The 20,046-nt window shown below is 39.3% G+C and overlaps 1 protein-coding gene across 2 annotated transcripts; it reads left to right on the plus strand.

Moving 5' to 3' along the window:
* The first annotated feature begins 5,790 nt into the window (after nucleotides 1–5,790).
* On the plus strand, nucleotides 5,791–19,674 carry SPO11 (SPO11 initiator of meiotic double strand breaks). Of its 2 annotated transcripts, XM_012467208.2 has the most exons (13): nucleotides 5,791–5,995; nucleotides 7,774–7,887; nucleotides 9,121–9,209; nucleotides 9,627–9,693; nucleotides 9,927–10,035; nucleotides 10,376–10,462; nucleotides 11,048–11,084; nucleotides 11,422–11,531; nucleotides 13,839–13,938; nucleotides 14,605–14,642; nucleotides 15,634–15,710; nucleotides 18,414–18,525; nucleotides 19,027–19,674. In XM_012467208.2, exons 1-13 carry the CDS (start codon nucleotides 5,865–5,867, stop codon nucleotides 19,144–19,146), a joined length of 1,191 nt encoding a protein of 396 aa, XP_012322631.1. In that variant the 5' UTR covers nucleotides 5,791–5,864; the 3' UTR covers nucleotides 19,147–19,674. The 2 variants fall into 2 exon arrangements, with proteins under 2 accessions (XP_012322631.1, XP_012322632.1); XM_012467209.2 differs by lacking the exon at nucleotides 7,774–7,887.
* The last annotated feature ends 372 nt before the right edge of the window (nucleotides 19,675–20,046 follow it).

Here is a 20,046-nt window from a genome sequence, read left to right on the forward strand (position 1 = left end):
GCACTTTGGGAGGCTGAGGTGGGCAGATCACCTGAGGTCAGGAGTTCAAGACCAGCCTGGCCAACATGGTGAAATCCCGTCTCTACTGAAAATTCAAATATTAGCTGGGCGTGGTGGCAGGTGCCTGTAATCTCAGCTACTCTGGAGGCTGAGGCAGGAGAATAACTTGAACTGGGGAGGCAGAGGTTGCAGTGAGCCGAGATCACGCCGATGCATTCCAGCCTGGGCAACAGAGCGGGACTCCGCCTAAAAATAAAAAATAAATATTTCAAACCACCTATGAAATATTTTTATATAAAAAAAAATCACACCAGAAACAGTTAAGCCTCCAAATTCAACCCAAATTTATAAGAAATACCTGAAACAGGAAAACATACTGAATAATATCACAGGGATGCAATCCCTGAGTCCCTACTGCACAAAACTCTCCAGGACGAATGACTCAGTTTCTTCGATAAGTAAATTGCACGGAAAGAAAAATGGAAAAGATCTATAGAATGAAGGAGACTTAAGAGACATATCAACCAACAGCCATGTGTGGATGAACCTTATTCACATCTTGATGAAAACAAATTAAACAAACAAAACAAATGCCGCATGGTCTCACTTATATGTGAAATCTACAAAAGTCAAACTCAAAGAAGTCAGAGTCATACGGCGGGCACCAGAGTCTGCGGCTGGGGGTCTGGGGAGTTAGGAGTCTAAAGATATAAAATTCCAGTTTCACGGGCTGAATAAGGTCAAGAGATCTACTGTACAACATGGTGCCTATAGCAAATGACAAGGTATTATATTCTTGAAAGTCACTGAGAGTAGATTTTAGGACTACCTGTGTGTGTTTTCGCCACAAAAAATGATAAGTATGTGAGCTAAGGCGTTATGTTCATTAGCTTGATTTAACTAATCAAGCTAAATATGGATACATATTTCAAAACAACATGTAGTATAGGATAGATATATAGAATCTTTATTTGTCAATTAAGAATAGATAATTTCTTTACATGAGAAGAATACAATTTCTGCAATAATTGGGGCAGTTTCAACAAAAAGAATATTAAAGAATGATTGCTAACATATATTTTAGTATGATAATGGAATTAGAATGTGTTTAAGAGTCCTTATTTTTTAGAAACACACTGAAACACTTATTAACAAAATAATATGATTCCTGGGATTGGTTTCAAAATAATCTGGTGTGAGGGTAGAGAAGGGGGTGGATGTGGATGAAAAAAGGTTGGCCATGAGTTGACAGTCATGCAAGCTGGTGTTGGGTCCGTGGTCCTGCGTGACAGTACTCTCTCTAAAAATGAAGGAACATCCTGCTTTTGTTAATAAGACGACCCATAGGCTTGCAAATATTTTGGTAATCTTAACATTAGATATATTTTTATTTTATTGATATGTTTTACATCACACATCCTGGTACATGACCACTGGCTACAAAAACAAAGAGCAAATTAATTCATCAATACTAAGTTACCTTGACTTTGAGGCAGTATCATATAGCAGCTTAAATCAAAGAAACCCTTCCTGTCAGTACCTTGTCACTTGCATCTTTACGAAACCCAGCCATTTTTATACTTTCGGAACTCAACTTTCTCTGCTGTAAAATGGGAGGAGGTAAATGAGATTTTCTGCCTGAAGTTCTGGGCCCAGTGTCTGACTGTCAGCAAACCTCAGTTCCTATTATTACCAAAGACAGCAATGCCAGTCTGCAGAGTGAGGTCTTACTCTAGACATGTTGCTAATTTGGGCACGAATAGAAAGGTGCCTGGGATAAAACACAAGGAATAGGTAACAGAGATAACCCCATGGGGAGTCATTCATTCAGTCAGTCATTCCACGTGCCACGTGGAACTGTGGGCGCATGGTAACCAGGAGTCAAGACACAGGGGTATAGCCCAGGAAGATGCTCAGAGGGCGATCTGAAGCCTGCAGGAGAGTCAGCCAGGTTGGATTTGGGAGGCAAAGGGAGGAGAGTACAGAAAGAGGACAAGGGGGGACCAAGTTGCTAAGAGAAGGGCAAGTGCAAAGGCCTTGGAGCAGGAAGGAGCAATTCCAGGATCCAAAGGTTGCAGGCATGAAGAGCAGACCAGACCAGAAGCAGTGGCTCACACCTGTGATTCTAACACATTGGGAGGCTAAGGCAGGAGGATCCCTGGAGCCCAGGAGGTCAAGGCTGCAGTGAGCTTTGATGGCACCACTGCACTCCAGCTTGGGTGACAGAGGGAGATCCTACCTCAAAAAAAAAAAAAAAAGCAAGACCCATGAAGGTCGACCTAGTGCAGCTGCAGTGACGAGGAAGAGGGAGGGGGCGGTCTCTTTCTCTTTCACTTATACCTCACACACTTCTGAATTATGTAAATATCTTATGAGAAGCATGTAGTGTCTAATAATGTTTTAAAAGCCAAAAAGTGCAAAGGAAAAATGGCTATAAACCCTCAAGAGGTAAAGAAAATATTATGGCATTTTCTCTACTTCTTGTCTAACAAGAATCTACTGGTTTGTTTTTTTCTTTTTTCTTTTTTCTTTTTTTTTTTTTTTTTTGAGACAGGGTCTGCTCTATAGCCCAGGCTAGAGTGCAGTGGCGTGAATCTCAGCGCACTGTAACCTCTGCATCCCGGACTTAAGCAATCCTATCACCTCAGGCCACCACACCTGGCTAATTTTTGTATTTTTTGTAGAGGCAGGATTTCACCATGTTGCCCAGGCTGGTCTCAAACTCCTAAGCTCAAGTGATCCACCTGCCTTGGCCTCCCAAAGTGCTGGGATTACAGGCATGAGCCACCCTGCCCTGCTGTGAATCTACAAAATGTTAAAATTCACTTATATTTGCTAAAGAAGCCACCTTGCTTAAATGTAAGAAGTATGCTGTCCTCTCCTGTCTGGTTTGTCGAAAGGGCCTCCCCATCCTTGCCTCCCTTCTTCCCTTTTTTTGATGTGTTAGAGGTGGATCTTTGCGCCTAATTTAAACAATGCTCCTTTCCAACCTGCACAGAGGTTTTGGCCCTCGATTGTGTTTCTGGTGTTAGGCTGGGTTTGGAGGAAACATGGGCTAGTGGTGTCCCGGGGGGAAGCTTCCTGGCCCACAGGGAGAACTCAGTATTGAGACTCCCCTGCAAGTTGGCATTTGCCAGTTTCATTTGCAATGTGTTGCTAGGAGCAGAATATGTTTTTCTGGTTCCTGCTCACAGCCTGGGGCTGCGACTGTTGACTTTGATGTGAAGGTGGTGCACACAGCTGCTGGGGGCGGGCCTGCGAGTCCTGCCTCAGAGCAGGATACCTGCAGGGCACGAGCACAGCCGTAGCTGCTGGAGGATGAGCGGCCCCTCCCGCTTTTGTCAGCGCAGTGGGAACCCCAGCCAAGCCCTTTCAAGTAGCACCTTGCGGTTTCTCCTCTCAGGAATGCCAGATTTATTACGGGTTTGTTCACTTCACTGTTTTGATCCTCTCCCTGTGCCCCCACCCAGCTCAGGACCTTTCATTCTGTGTCAGATCTAGCAAGGCTGCCGGCTTCTGGTTGAGTCTAATGCTAAGTGATACCAAAGGCTCTTGTCCTCAGGGGACAGCGAAAAGTGAACAGAATTGTTTCTAGTCCCAGGACAGAGGCACCTTGCAGCAGACAAGGCTTGAGGGCGTCACTGACCTCCCGGCCTGCAATAGCCTTTCATTTGTTCCTCCTTGGGGACGATACATGAGAACCCACCTACCACAACACCCTCATTTGAAAGGTGAGAAAACTAAAACCACCACCAAAGAAGCCCCCACCAAATGATGATATACTCCAAGCCAGACCCCTAGAGGTGCCTCATAGCCAAGTGGTTAAGAGTATGAATTTGGAGTCAAGGCTTAAGTCTCAGCTCTATCACTTATTGGAGGTGCAGTCTTGCACAAATGGCTTAATTCCTCCAAGCCTCAGTTTCTTTCTGTGTCAATTGGGTGTAGCATTTTTCACCTCTTAAAAGTCATTGAGTGCGCTTCTTATCCTGCCAACTTAATTATTTAAGAGTTCACCTGGCCAGGCGCAGTGGCTCATTCCTGTAATCCCAGCACTTTGGGAGGGCAAGAAAGATGGATCACCTGAGGTCAGGAGTTCAAGAGCAGACTGGCCAACATGGTGAAACCCCGTCTCTACTAAAAATACAAAAACAGCTGGGTGTGATGACGCTCGCCTGTAATCTCAGCTACTCAGGAGGCTGAGGCAGGAGAATTGCTTGAACCCGGGAGGTGGAGGTTGCAGTGAGCCGAGATTGTGCCACTGCACTCCAGCCTGGGCAACAAAAGTGAAATTCCGTCTCAAAAAAAAAAAAAAAAGCACCTGATTGCCGGCTCTGAGTTCCCTAAAAGGAAGGGGTCTAGCTGCTTTGTTCACAGCTGTGTCCTCAGTAATAAACCTTGCCTGTGCAAGGCAGACAGTGAAGAAGTCTTTGTGATAACAGCAATGTGAGGCCCTCAACACCATGCTTGGCACATGCAGAACAGCCATCAAGGCAGGCAACCATCCCTGTGAACAGAAGGAGTCCATTATTTATGATGGGAAACTAGTTTTAGTTGGAAAACTAACAAATTACCAGGAATGGAAGGAACAAAACAGTTCTCGAGTGGCTCGTCTGGGGCCAAGCCCCCCCAGCACCCCACCCATGCAGGACCAGCCCCCAAAGGCCTTGGAGACACTTTGTTCCAGGGTCTCATGCCACTGGCTTCTCCTCCCCAGAGTCAGGACTCCTTTCCTGGGACTTCAGAATTCCTATCTTCTGCTCTAGAAGGCTTAGAGCAAGTGGGACCACTCATCACATCTGCAAGGGGACGACAGGGTACAGAGGGAGAGGAGGTAGATAAAATACAAGATGCCAGTTAAGGTTGAATTTCACATAAACAATGAAATTACTTTTTTTTTTTTTCTGAGAAGGGATTTCCCTGTTTTGCCCAGCCTGGAGTACAGTGGCTATCCACAGGCACAATCCTAGCACGCAGCAGCCTCCGACTCCTGGAGTCTCTAAATCCATCCACCTGCCTCAGCCTCCCTAGTAGCTGAAACTACAGGTGAGCACCACTGTGCATGGATACGAAATGACTTTTTAGTAAAAGTATATCTCAAACATTATAGGAGAGGTAGTTATCCTAAAAATAATAATAATTGTTGTTTATCTGAAATTCTAATTGAACTGGTTGTCCTGGATTTTAGTTTGCTAAATCAGTCTGCCCACAGCGTGGGAGGGCTGGGATTCTAACCCGGGCCTGGCTGGCCTGAGCAGACCCTTCCCGGCTCCCGCAAAATGAGGATGACACATCAGGAACTTCCTGGGGTTCTTAAGGGAATTACAAGAGGGACCTGAGTGGGAACGGCTCTAGAGGCAACTGCTATTAAACGTCAGTAAGGGCAGGAATTGCATATTCCTCAATCACAGCTGAACCAGTGTCGAGAACTGTCATCTCATATGGCTGGGTCTTCGTCACTATGGGTTTTAACGCAAAATCGCTGATATTGCTGCTCCTAAGTAGCCCACCCCAAAAATAATTAAACCACCTCAAGGGACTCTGGGTCCAGTATCCCCAGCAGGCCACACAGACATCTCTCAGCTCAGCCACGCAAGGCCCTGAGGCCTCGCCTGCACGACCGACGCTCAGCAAAGCACCCGCCTTGGGGTGTCGCAGGTGGGATCTCGCCTGAGAGCTCTGCGCTTGCGCACTCCAAGGCCGTCCTCTACGCATGCGCCGGTCCAGCCCTGTCTTGCGGGGGCGTGGTGTGCACACGCGCCTGCCTGCTCAGAAAGCGCGGGAAAGGCGAGCAGCCACGCCTCCAGGGTGGAGCCTAGGACAGGCGCTTCTGGAGCTTCTGGAGCTTCTGGCAGCCCTCCGTCCTCATGGCCTTTGCACCCATGGGGCCCGAGGCGTCGTTCTTCGAGGTTTTGGACCGACACAGGGAGTCCCTGCTGGCTGCCCTGAGGAGAGATGGCGGGGAGCCCCCCAGTGGGGGAAGCCACCTGGCCTCCAGGTACAGGAGCTGGAGCCGAGGCACGACGCCGCAGCTCTGTAGAGCAGTCCCAGCACCCTTCCCGGCCCCGGGCTGCCTCCTGGTGTTGAGGCTGAGGAGGAGCACCTTGGCGAGCCAGCCTGGAACCCCCAAAACGATCCTTCCTGAGTACCTGCCACCTGTTTTAAACCGTTATTTTGATGTGAGAATGAAAGCCAGGTGGCAGTCTCCCTTCTGGCTTCTAGAATGTTCTCCTTCTAGAATTTCCAAGAGGCTCCTTGCAGCTGGGTTGGAAGGTTTCCTAAGATCCTTATAGGTTAGGGAATTTGGGGTACAGTTGGCTTTGTATTTTTTTAATTTTTTTCTGATAAAATTTTAGGTTAAACTTTAATTTTTTTTAGAGAAAGAAAATGAGTGTTGTATGTCTTCTCACAGTAAGCGAATGGTTTTCTCAATTAACAAGGACATCAACACATTTTAAGTGGTTTATAATAATTGTTTTGGAAGAGGAGAGAATGAACATATTTTAAATGATTTACTTAAAATCAATTCCAGGAAGCCTCCAGCTACCCATGTTGGAATTATCCACAGAAAACATGTCTATGTTGTTGACCACTTTCACTTAAAAATGCATTGTTTTGTTTCCTTGATCTGCTTTCTTGGCTGATTGCTCAGCAAAGTTTTGCAGGCTTTTATTTTTAAGCTCAAACCACCAAAAAACCTGAAAAACCTACAAGCAAACCAAATTTGACAAAAGAACTTAGTTTGAGGGAGAACTTAGGACAGTGAGGGAAAAGGAGAATGGGAAGTCCCTTGTTAATATCGCAGATGTAGACGAATCTGATTATATCTCAAAGTTGGTTACAGTATTGTCTTGCAACACTTTTTCTTGAAACTGGGAAAAATGAGTATTTGGGTCAGTTTTTACCTCCCAACATTAAAATAGATTAAATGTTTTAAAATTCATTTTCTGATACACAAATTTTCAGTAAAAGCGCTGAAGTTTCTGTGGAAATTAAAACTCTCAACAATTTACCCGTTTTCTAGAGCTTATTTGATTTCTCTTCCTAGACAATAAGCTAATGGTGTTTATAGCAGAACAACATTTTTTGAAGCTGATGGCTTTTGAAATTAACAGTCAGCTGACAGAAAACTGGGCTTGGTGTTCGCATTTTGCTGTAGAGTGCTGTACAGCTGCCAAGTCAACCGTTTGTTGCAGAACTCACAATTTATTCTTTTCAGGGTAGTGATTAGACATTTTCTTTTTTGTATCACTAAGTTTCAAAAGAGCCGATTTTAAGCCATAAGATCAACTAGGGTGATGTGAGACCACAAAAGGTGTTTCTTTTGCATTGCATTTTTGGGAAAGAAATTCAAAGCCAATATTGTATCACTTTTTAATTAAAACATTTATTGGTAATATTTCAAGTCAAGTTTGTATCCAAGTTCAGCTAGATTACAGTAGGTTAATATGTAGTGTAGATAAAAATACGGTTGTAAATTTAGTCATTAATGTAGATGGGACATCTTCAACCGGTAATTGCTTGAGAAGTAAAATTACAAGCAAATGAAATACAGTTGTTTTAATGCAGTACTAAAGGTTTAGTGGGAGAGATAATTATTGACACGAATTGAATTACCTAGTCTTTTTTTTTTTTTTTGTAAACCCTGCCTCAGTTACCTAGTCTTAAAACACAGTAAAATAAAAAGTAACTTTAGTATCGATCTAGGAAAATCTTACATGTTATAAAGTCAAAATGTGTAATTAAGATGGAATCATGCTGTGTTTATTGTTTCAGTTCTGAGGTTCTTGCATCCATAGAAAATATTATCCAAGACATAATCACAAGCTTGGCAAGAAACGAAGCACCTGCATTCGTGATAGACAACAGGTCAAGCTGGGAAAACATAAAGTGGGCATTTTGCATTTTTATATTTTAAATGCAGTATCTGTGTCATTATTCTAATTATCTGAGTTAGAGTTCTGGTCATATTTTATTCATTTTATTGCCTTTACTTTGCCAAAAAAAAAAAGGATTTAGGAAGTTTCCAAATACATCCCATACAGAGAGGTTATGTCAACTAGAAGTAGGTGCGAAAGATGAGGCAAAGGAAAAACAATGCTAGTACCAACAGAATGGAGCTCCAGAAGAGGTTGGAATTCCAAATGCATGTGATAAAGTCTCATAATCTTGCTAAAAATAGGCACCCAACTTGGAGCTAAGCTTTCTAGCACTCAGAGAGGGAGATATCATGGGTGCAGTTCTCAGCTACACTGCAAAAGCAAACCACTTGCTCAGGGGAAGTATAACCAATCCTGATACTAGACCAAAATAAAAGTATCCTGAACATAGAGCACATTTAAGGCTTTCTCCTGGCACAGCCTCTACCCGTGCTAAGTCATGTGTCCAAAAAGGGTAAAATCAGTAAACAACTTTATCAGAGTTCTTGAACCTAGTTATATACGCTTCTTTCAGCCTCTCATATTTTGTAAGAGATACAGAAACTAAATGAAAGGAGTTTTGAGTCTCCTTCATCACTATTGTTTTATGACCCATATAAGTAATATAAGCTGTATACTTTCCAATCATGTTTTGAAAGATGGATTTTATCTAGCTTTGAAGCAGCTTTCACCTGACATATCCGCCTGGTGCCTTCTGCCACCTTTAGGAGAAGTTTGGCAGTTCAACCTAACAACCTAATAAAATTGTTATTTTATGTAATGTAATTTTGCAGGTAAATCAGAAATGAAACATTTCAAAGCTTATTAAATTGAGTAAAATTATTAAATGAGTAGATTATTTAAATGAGTAAAGTACAAATTGTGAAATATTTGAAAACATTTTATATACACTAAAAATGTCTTCCCAGGAAAAATTATGCACACACACACACAAACACTCCCACACTCCCTCATCAAAGGTATTAGCTCATTTATGTTAAGCAGTTTATCTTAGTGCCTCTGTAGGTCACAAATCTAATTTCCTAGTTATCACCTGGAATGATGTATGCTTTCAAACCAGTTGATCCTACAGCTTCAGTGCTTACCTTGAAAAGAAATGTGGGTTATAAATGAAGAGCAGAAGACCTTAAGTATTATTGTTTGTCTTTTTCACTTTCTTCCTTTGCTTTAAATGAAATGACAGGTTTGAAGATTCTGTGGGTCTTCAGATGGTATCCCATTGCACCACAAGAAAAATCAAAAGTGATTCACCAAAATCAGTTCAAAAATTTGGTAAGTTAATTGTTCTCAGCTTTCAGTAATAAAGGAGAAATACAGTTTGTTATCTTCTCAATTTTATTTGTTCCTAGTTGAATAATTTTACTTGTTTTTGATAGACCACTTTTGTACATAAAATAAATTTCTAGAATTTTTCATTGCCAATAACTATGGCAGTAGGTTATCAACATAAACATATTTTTCAAGGTATATGGTTCAGTGGAAAATTATCCTCTCAGTTTTGCTGTCCGTAGGGCGAGCAATTCATTTTAACTGATTCTTCAGGTAATTTGTTCTGTACTTAACCTTCCCATTTTGGAAAGATAATTTTTTAAATGTTAACTGAAGTTAAGTTAAAATCCTAGATAGCAGTATCTTTTGAATCAGTAAGAGAAATAATGAGTAACCTGTTTGTTGAATCTTATTTTCCAGCTCTAATCCTTAAAATATTGTCCATGATTTATAAATTAGTACAAAGCAACACTTATGCAACCAAAAGGTAAATATATTGTTCTAGTAAATTACTCTTTAAAATGTCATGTGATAATTAGTTGGATTAACTTTTCTTATATGCTTTGAAAAGTTACATGAGACTAAACTGCGGCTCATAATTTACTTTCTTTATATGTTGTGTTTTCATCCAGTTAAAGCTTTCTTCAGATAACACTCTAATACTTGTCATATTCAAAGAGAATATGGTTAATTAAAAATATGTATTTTACATTTTCATAGAGACATATATTACACTGACAGCCAACTCTTTGGTAACCAGACTGTTGTGGACAACATTATCAATGACATTTCTTGTATGTTAAAAGTGTCAAGGAGGAGTCTGCATATAGTAAGTAGTACCTAATACAAAACGTTTTATTTTAAAACAAAATATTTGCATAAAACATAATTTTAAAACATAATATTGTCTCCTTTTGATATTATTTGATGCTGCATTTTTCTCACTATAAATTTAAATCACACATTCTCAATATATTCCTTTGGGTGAGTGGACCAAACTGACAGATTCCCAAATATTTTTAATTCCTAAATATCTTTACATATTTTCTCTTTCATCTCTTACATTTCAATCTGAGCAAAAATACAAATAATTTAGTAGATGAGCACAAAGAGCGACTTAATAGCATAAAATCAGTGAAACAGGTTTCAAATATGTCTTTTTTTTTCAGTTATCTACATCAAAAGGTTTAATTGCTGGCAACTTAAGATATATCGAGGAAGACGGCACTAAAGTGAATTGTACCTGTGGTGCGACAGTAAGAAGCATCATCAATGTTTTCATAGCTTTAACTCTCAGCTCCTTCAGTTTTGAAGCATAATTTTATTTCTTGCTTTGTTATGTAACTTAGAGCTTAAGATTTCAAAATAAAACTGAAAGATGAATAGCCATATGCTTTAGGAACTGTACGTTACATAGTTTCAAAATATGCTAATTGTCAAATGCCAGACTGAAATAAACATACATATACAACTCTTTAAAAATGCACTACTATTTTCAGGTAAGGTGTGACTTGATCATTTAAACATGGTTATTTAGTAATCTTCATAAAATTTTCTGGTTCTGGAAGTAATATTTCTAATACTAAACTATCTGCTGGGCTTTGGTACAAAGAGAGCCCACAGTACTAAACTTAGTACTCCTGTTGGGAGAATTGCTGTGAGTCGTGTGCCTGTTTTCCACTGAGGGGTAAAGCTGTTTTCTACTATTTTTTAACTGAAGAATAAGTCTCTGATGACTGGTATGGTCAAAGAAAAGTGAAAACAGAGGGCTTCGTGATAAACTAAAAAATGTGGTTATTTTGCTTTTTATGTAAAATAAAAACTGTTTTTTTTTAAAATAGGCTGTTGCCGTGCCATCTAATATTCAAGGAATTTGGAGTATCCTTTAAGTGGTAAAACTATTTAAATTTTTAGAATGCTCATTCATCCGTTCCTTTGATAAGCCAAGCCTTCATAATGTGTAAGGAACAAGTTAGACCCATAGCTGTCAAGATGAACACACCATGGTCCCTTCTTTAGGACTCTTTTAGGAGCTCACCATCTAGTGGCAGAGACAGATATCTGAATATATGAATAGATATGTTTCTGTATTTGAAGGTACAAATTAAAATGTTATATCTATAGCTGCTTTTGAATTATTTATATGGCACCTTAATTTAGTTGATGATTAAACTGAAATACTCATGCTTTCAATTTATCAGCCTTAACTTCACAGATTTAGTTACAGATGCAAAGTTTGTATTAATTGTAGAAAAAGATGCAACATTTCAGCGGCTCCTAGACGACAACTTTTGCAACAAAATGTCTCCATGCATCATGATTACGGTATATTATCTAACTTTACTACAATTTCAAGACTAACATATGCTGCTACGGTGATTGGTAAGGTCCTGTTTTCAATATAATGCATCCTTTGGGATCATAGAATGCGAATTTCCAAGGTGTTTATTTAAAATCCTGAAATCTGGCTATCACCTCAGATTCTTTTTTTAAAAAAAATAGAGATAAGTTCTCCCTCTGTTGCCCAGGCTGGAATACGATGGTATGATCATAGAGCACTATAACCTTGATAAGTTCATATTTCTAAAACCACACTCAAAATCTGTCTTCCTTGAAGAGCTGAGTGTTCCTGCCACTTGTCCTGTGGCTATCACTGCGGATACTACAATGAGGCCCACACATCAGAGTCAGTTTGGCTCACTCCTCACATCTTGTGGTCAGCAAGTCCTTTTGCATTGGCCTTGGGAATCTCTTTCATTTCAGTCCCTTCTCCCTAATCCTTCCCCTTTCATGCTTACACAAGACAACCACCTGATAGCCTCCAGGCAGGTCCCTGACTCCAATTATCTCTCACTCTACCTAACTGATTCCCTGCCACACCAGTACTTGTCATTTCCTTCCTTGCCAATTCAAAAACTTTTGGTTTTGTCTGATATTTCTGCTCTAAATCTGGATGCCTCTGTGGAATTGGTCAGTCCTTAGGTCTAAGACTCCATTCTGCCTCCTCTCGAGGGCAGTGCTTCTCACTGCTTCCACAAGCATCCCTCACAAACCCCCCTCAAGAGGGGGCTGGGACTCGAGGGCCACATTAGGAAGAGCCATTTTTCACCGTATGTCCTTTAATACCATTTGACTCCTATACCACGTTCATCTGCTATTATTTTTCCCAAAGAACATTATGAAAATATACTAAGTACTCATGATGAGCTAGGAGCCCTGCTAAGCACTTGCCATAATAAAGGTTCACATTTATTGCTGTTTATCACACATCAACTTGTGAAGGCTCGCAACAGCCTTATGAGGTAGGTACTGACATCATCCCAACTTTAATAATGGGGTACTGGAATGCTGGAAGGTATTTTACCACATCTCTATGACTGTTCAAAACCAGGACTGGATTTGAATGGTTGAACTGCATGTTGCTATAATGCCATCACTCAGTGTGACAGGCATATTTATGCTGATTTTAGAGATAAAGCCATGGCTTAAAGAGACTAAGAAACTTGCCCAACGTCACACCACTGATGATGGGCAGAGAGGGAATTCAAACCCAGAGCTGCCTGATACAAAGCCCATTCTTAATCTCCAGGGCTACTCTGAGTTCTTCCTCTGCTCCATTTCATCTGGTTTTCTGCTTTTCTCTAACATTGTTGTAACACTCTTCCATTTACTTTTCTACATAATTATTGTTTTAATGACTTCATAATATTATCTCACCATTTAAGTTTTATTAAATCCTAAATTTAAGCCAGGTACTCTTCTAAGTGCTTTGTGATTGTTAAATAATTTTATTCCTTATTAAATTATTCATTAGCAGCATGAGCTTGAATGAGTAACAAAACTACTGGTTAGTTGTGGGAGCTCAGGCTGCCTAGCCCTGCAGCTGGTGCAGATCTCCACTGTACTGCGCTGCCTCTTCGCACCCCTGTTGTTAGATATTTTGACTATTTATATTCGTTTTTGCCATTTTAAATAACACTTCAGTGAGCACCTTTAAATATGTAGGATTTTTATTATTTCTGTTTTTGCTGAAATATTTCCTCAGGATCATTTCCTAGGACTGGCATAATTCCCAGTCCTTCACTCTGTTAGTATATAATGTACTTTTTTTTTTTTTTCACAATCAACACCAGTCTTTTAGCATCTGAAATTCAAGGTAGAGAGATATAACTTTATTTTTTTCTTTTTGGTGCTGTGACTCAGATATGAACCGGGGTTCCTGTGGCCACAATGTAGAGTACTACCCATTGTATGAGCATAACCTGTAACTTTTAAATTATTATTATTATTATTGAGATGGAGTTTCTCTCTTTTTGCCCAAGCTGGAGTGCAATGGTGCAATCTCAGCTCACTGCAAACTCCTGTCTCAGCCTCCTGAGTACTTGGGATTACAGGCATGCACCACCACACCTGGCTAATTTTGTATTTTTAGTAGATACAGGGTTTCACCACGTTGGCCAGACTGTCTCAAACTCCTGACCTCAAGTGATCCACCCACCTCGGCCTCCCAATGTGCTGGGATTACAGAAGTGAGCCACCATGCCTGGCCTAATTTTTAAATTATTAATGAGTGTAGTTCTAACCATTTCATTCTACTGAAGTTAAAATTCTTAATTTTCATCTTGCTTTTAGGGAAAGGGAGTTCCTGATCTAAACACAAGACTTTTAGTCAAGAAACTGTGGGATACATTTCACATTCCTGTTTTCACTCTTGTAGATGCTGATCCACATGGTAATTTATCATTGGGCTATTTACAACAATAATCATAACTAAATCGTATTTGTAGTTGTGTTTTCTTCTTCTTCATCTCCTTCTTCTTCTCCTTCCTCCTCCTCCTCTTCTTCTCCTTCTCCTTCTTCTTCTTTGTGACTGAGTCCCCATCTGTCACCCAGGCTGGAGTGCAGTGGCGTAATCTTGGCTCACTGCAACCTCTGCCTCCTGGGTTCAAGTGATTCTCCTGCCTCAGCCTCCTGAGTAGCTGGAACTACAGGCACATGCCACCACGCCTAGTTAATTTTTTGTATTTTTAATAGAGACGAGGTTTCACCATGTTGCCCAGGCTGGTCTTGAACCTCTGACCTCAGGTGATCTGCCCACCTCGGCCTCCCAAAGTGCTGAGATTGCAGGCATGAGCCACTGCACCTGGCTTGTAGTTGTGTTTTCTGCTCTCAGAACACTTTCATAAAACATTTTAAAAGAAAATGATTACTTTAAAATTAGGTCTATAATTATTTGAGACAATTTATTGTTATTTTGTCATATTAAACTGAGAACCATAAATTTTTTATTGGTGATGTCCACAAAATTAAAATTGTAGATAGCAGATGAAATTTGATAGTGCAAATTAAGCTGTAATATGTAAAAAGACTAATTTTATGGTTAACTTTCTTTTAACAGGCATAGAAATAATGTGCATCTATAAGTATGGATCTATGGTAAGTATAGAAAAGCAGTTTTCCTTTTTTATTATTTAGATATTTTCTATTCATTGGGGTGATTTCTGCATTTACACCCCCAAGTGATTACACCCCCAAGTAGGCTGAGAGTAAGAGGGCCTAGTATCCTATTCTAGGAGCAGTCTGTATGTCGGTGGCTGTGACTCCAGCTCCCAGCATGACCAGTCCAACCACAGATGACAGAATGGGATTAGCTGTGGGCAAGAGGCATTATTATCCTGCACTCTGGGCATACTGAAGTAACTGTGAGGCTTCAGGGTAACAACAACACTGTCTGATCACCAAATATACTCTAAATATTACATACAGCCTTGAATTCTGACTGTCGCCACTAGTGTCTACAGTTACCATATATCAGTGGTCTCACAGTGTGGTCTTAAGCCAGCAGCATCAGCATCACCTGGAAAATTCTTAGAAATGCAAATCTCAGTCCCTATCCAGAACTACTGAGCCAGAATCTCAAGGGGTGGGCTTCTCCAAGGGATTATGATGCATGGTGAAATTTATAGCAGATGAAAAGAATGATGGAGCAGGGTGTAAGATGGGGAGTTATGAACAATAAGAAATGTAGGTCAAAGAGCTTCATTTATAGTTTTGCTTTAGAAAATTAATACAGAAACACTACATAGAAGTTGTTTTGTTGCTGTTTTGAGACAGAGTGCCGTGGTGCAGTGATAGCTCACTGCAACCTTGGACTCCTGAGCTCAAGCTATCCTCCCGCCTTGGCCTCCCAAAGTGCTGGGATTACAGGCGTGAGCCACCGCACCCAATCCAGAGAAGTTTTAACACCTTCACTGAAAGCCTAGCTTAGTGTAGCTCCTGATGATTTTCTTTCTTCTGTGGGCTCTGGGCATGTGCAGCCAGCGTTAGTGCTTGTCCTTCTTGATAAGCGAACAGTTTGGCTGAAAAACAGGAATGCTAGTTTTCTGCAATTTAGCCTCACCTAATATACTTTTGTTTTTCATTTTAGTCTATGTCTTTTGAAGCTCATCATCTCACAGTTCCAGCTATTCGATGGCTTGGTCTTCTCCCTTCTGATCTTAAAAGGTTAGATAGTATAGCAGAACTAGGATATTTATGATGACAATTCACTGTCATATGTAACAATAAGCCTAAAAGTCACTACAAGGAAAAGTTCTTAATGTTTTTTACTTATATTGTCCACTATAACTTATGATTATATAATTATGAATTAAATTCATTAATGTTTCTGTTCCAACTACTAAAATACTTAACACATGAATTTGGTTAATGTGTTACACTTTCAGTCAGCTCAAAACTCTTTTTGTTTTACTCTTATGGTTAAAACATTTTATATACTTTTTTTTTTTTTTTTTTTTTTGGAAACGGAGCTTGCTCTGTCACCCAGGCTGGAGTGCAGTGGTGCAATCTCGGCTCACTGCAACCTCCGCCTCCTGAGTTCAAGCGAATCTCCTACCTCAGCTTCCTGAGTAGCTGTTAAACACTTTTTATACTTAAAAGTACAATACATTGTAGGCTGGGCATGTGGTGGCTCACACCTGTAATCCCAGCACTTTGGGAGGCTGAGATGGGTGGATCACTTGAGGCCAGAAGTTTGAGACCAGCCAGGGCAACATTTTTAGTCTTTACTAAAAATACAAACATTAGCTGGGTGTGGTGGTGCTTGCCTGTATTCCCAGCTACTGGGAAGGCTGAGGCACAAGAATTGCTTGAACCTGGGAGACGGCAGTTGCAGTGAGCCATGATCACGCCACTGCACTCCAGCCTGATTGATAGAGCCAGACTCTGCCTCAAAAAAAAAAAAACAAAAAAAAACACTACATTAAATCAAATTAAATCATAACCATTGACAACATCATTTGCCATATGAATCAATTTTGTCTTAGATTTAAATTTTTAACTTCAAAAGAAAAATCTCATTTTAAGATTATTAAAATTTGGGAACCTCAAATTTGGCAAGTGTATTATATATGTTCATTATAGAAAAAATATTAAGTAACAAGTTAAATATCACCTACGGATCAGCAGCCTTACCTTTGCAGATTTTTTTTCTGTGCATAGTCATAACTTTTTCACAAAACTGAGATCATATTCTTGTTATTTTGTAATCTGCTTTTTAAAAAACACAACACAATGTGATCACTTTTCCTTGTCAATAAAGTACATTTCTTATTTTAGTGTCTTTTGTTGCTGAGTTTTAATTCTAGATGTGCTAGTGTTTGTTCAGCCATTCCCTCACAGCCATTTAGGTGGTTTCCAAATCTCTGTTCTGATAGGTAGTGCTTTGATGGAGTCTCTTGTAACTAAATCTCTACCCACATCCCTAATTAGTCCCTTAGGCTGAATTCCCAGAACTGGTGGGGCAAAGAGGATCCCCATATTGAAGGTTTGACTGCTGTCTGGATAGGTTAAGGATCTTGCTTTCCCTGAAGAGTAAGAGTCCACCTGTCTATCAGCTTATGGCATTAACATTTGTTTTCATCTCTGCTAATCTCTGCTAATGTGATATTTTAAAATGTTTTCTCATTGTTGTAATTGGTCAGCAAGAATGAATTTGAAGGTGTTTATTGAATTTCTTTAAGCAGTGAGCAATCCTTGATAACAGGCGCTCGTTTCCTAGATATGGAATGGGAACAGGTTTTGGGTGATCAGCCACCTCCCACAAAACGAAGGTGCAAGAGGAAACACTTCATTTTTTATTTTTGAATATTTACACTCCAGTGAATTAATGTGTTCAATTTAGTGTATGTGTGTCATGATCAAAATCCCTTGGGGGTGATCTGTTTGTATAAAAACATTTTAACACAAATTCAAGACATAAGATCTGATAATTATTAAGATGAATGGTTTCAAGAAGCTCTAGCTGCATCTCATAAATTCTATCAGTGCATGCAAAAGCCACTCCAAAATAATATACGATCGAAGGAAAAACACTGTGGTAGCTACGGAAGCCTGGCTGCAAAGGAAATCCTCTAGGCCCCCCTTTCAATCAAATTGTCACCCCTGTCCAAGAGCTGCCACTGGCAAATGGTCATAATTATGGACACATTGAAAAAGACTCTCCTGGGAAATCTAGGATTTGTGACTTCAAAAGGTAAACCACACCATAAATCCAGGACCTCTCATGTTCTATTTTTAAAACACATACCATGATAAAGTTATATTCCACATTTTTCAAGTTTAAAACTAGATAGGTATGAGAGAGAGTGTGTGTGTGTGTGCGCGCAAAGTAATGAAAGTGAGAGACTAACTTCCATGGCCCAGAATCTTCAATGAATTATGAAGAATTAAAACTCAGTGGAACCTACAGTCCCTCAGTGAATCTCAGCCTCTGGCCATGCATATCGGAGCTCACTGCCAGAAGAGTGTGAAGCTCTGAGAGACTTAACTGTACATTATTAAGCTTCCCTGGTATCTATATACATGATGGTAGTGTTATTGGCATTTGTTTAATAATCAACATCTGTCTTCCTGTCATCATCCGACAGGTATGACATGAAGGAAAACAAAAACTTGAGAATCTTACTTACTGTAGAAACACAAACTTCTACTATGAATGTGTTCAATTTAGTGTATGTGTGTCATGGTCAAAATCCCTTGGTCTAAGACATGACAGATCCCCTCAATTCTGGATGTAAGAGGCAGACCTGTACTAATTTTCTTACTTAGGAGTTTCTTGAAGTAGTACAATAAATATAGGCAAAATACATGACATTCAATTTACAGGAACACTTGTTTTACTGATTTTTTTAACGTACTTTTTTCCAGGTTAAATGTACCTAAAGATAGTTTGATTCCACTGACAAAAAGGGACCAAATGAAACTTGACAGTATCCTGAGGAGGCCTTATGTTACCTGCCAACCATTTTGGAGAAAAGAAGTATGTTTCTTTTTACAATTCAAGTGTTGTATGTTTAATTGACTTTTACTTCATTGGTGGCTATTCACGTCGTATTTTGAAAATATCTCTTGAAATTTTATATGACAGCACTAACATAAATGTTGCTTGGTAGTAAATAGTTGTTGAAATTGAGTCAGATGAATGCTAATAGATGAGATCAGTGAATGGAGCTGGCTAGTTTTTATCCTTATGATGGTTATATACACATTCTTGATGGCTGTGTCATAGTTTGTGGGATTAAGAAAAGGAAGAAGAAATCATCATAAAGATCTCAGACTATTCCTAGTTAGTGAAGACAGCATACAGAGTATTCTCACTCCAGATACTTTTAGCTGTAGCGGCTTTAGAATATTCTGGCTGACCCTTAAGGGTATCGTCCATGGTTTTGGAGAATAAAGCAATGCTAGATTACTAGTTTGTTGAATTGACAGAAATGCAGATAAGAACTCTGGTATGAGTATATTTTACTTTTATTGACAGATGGAAATAATGGCAGACTCTAAAATGAAGGCAGAAATTCAAGCTTTGACTTTCCTATCATCAGATTATCTTTCTAGAGTGTACTTACCTAACAAACTAAAATTTGGAGGATGGATATAAAAATAAGTCAGAAGAACTTTTGGTTGCCAGAGCTTTTCATTAGTTTTGTTTTGATTGGCAAATACTATTGTGGAAAGAACATACTATATTCTTAATTCTGTAAAGGTCAAATAAAATAATTTTCCATTAATTATACCTTTTTGTTAAAACAAATGTTATACTCCAATTTTCTTTAGAAGGCCTTAGTCTATCCTCTGTAAAGACAGAGTTCTATCCTATCTTCTAAAATAAATTATAAAATAATATGTTATTTTGACCTTCAAATTATGTTTGAAAAAATATTTTATACATGTCATCCTACAAAAATATTTTATTTACCTTCTATGATATAACTAATGTTAAAGCATAAAGTATCTTACTGGTAACAAAAATATGAATGATCTGAATTTGAGATGTTGCAATTGAATTGTGGCTTCTAGTAGTTTCTTCTTACATTTTCCTTTGCCTTTATATTGTAGGGGTCTTACTCCATTAATTCATTTGTTAAGTCAGTAAAATTCAGTATGAATAAATATTTGGGTTGATGTAGTCTTCAGTGTTTTGCTTTATTTTGTATTGAGCCTACTTTTTATTGATAATATTATTTATTTGAAAAGTTTTTTCAAGGTCTTGAATGCTTCTCTAGCCTAGGTCTATAGAACAAAAAACTTCTTCAGTTTTAAGATCTACAGAAGCCTCAGATTCTAATAAGGTACTTCTCTAACAGTAAAGATGTGACCTTTTCCCTTCATAAACCTATTTTAATTTTGCCAGAATGGAGTTTTATGATTTTATTCTGTACTTTCAGTAAACCTTTAACTTCACTGAAGGTTTTTTGTACTTATAAGCAAGAATAAGAATTTATAGAAGCACAGAAATATTGAGAAATGGTAACAACAAGAATAATAATATATACTATTT

This window comes from Aotus nancymaae, unplaced genomic scaffold (assembly GCF_030222135.1).
Source record: "Aotus nancymaae isolate 86718 unplaced genomic scaffold, 86718_ANA_hifiasm-v0.15.2.pri h1tg000029l, whole genome shotgun sequence".
Taxonomy (NCBI): Eukaryota; Metazoa; Chordata; class Mammalia; order Primates; family Aotidae; genus Aotus; species Aotus nancymaae.

Coding starts and splice junctions, on each gene's coding strand:
- SPO11 (XM_012467208.2), top strand. CDS start 5,865: ATGGCCTTTGCACCCATGGGGCCCGAGGCGTCGTTCTTCGAGGTTTTG. Junction 9,210..9,626: donor AAAATCAGTTCAAAAATTTG/GTAAGTTAATTG, acceptor CTTATTTTCCAG/CTCTAATCCTTAAAATATTG. Junction 11,532..13,838: donor CTCCATGCATCATGATTACG/GTATATTATCTA, acceptor TCTTGCTTTTAG/GGAAAGGGAGTTCCTGATCT.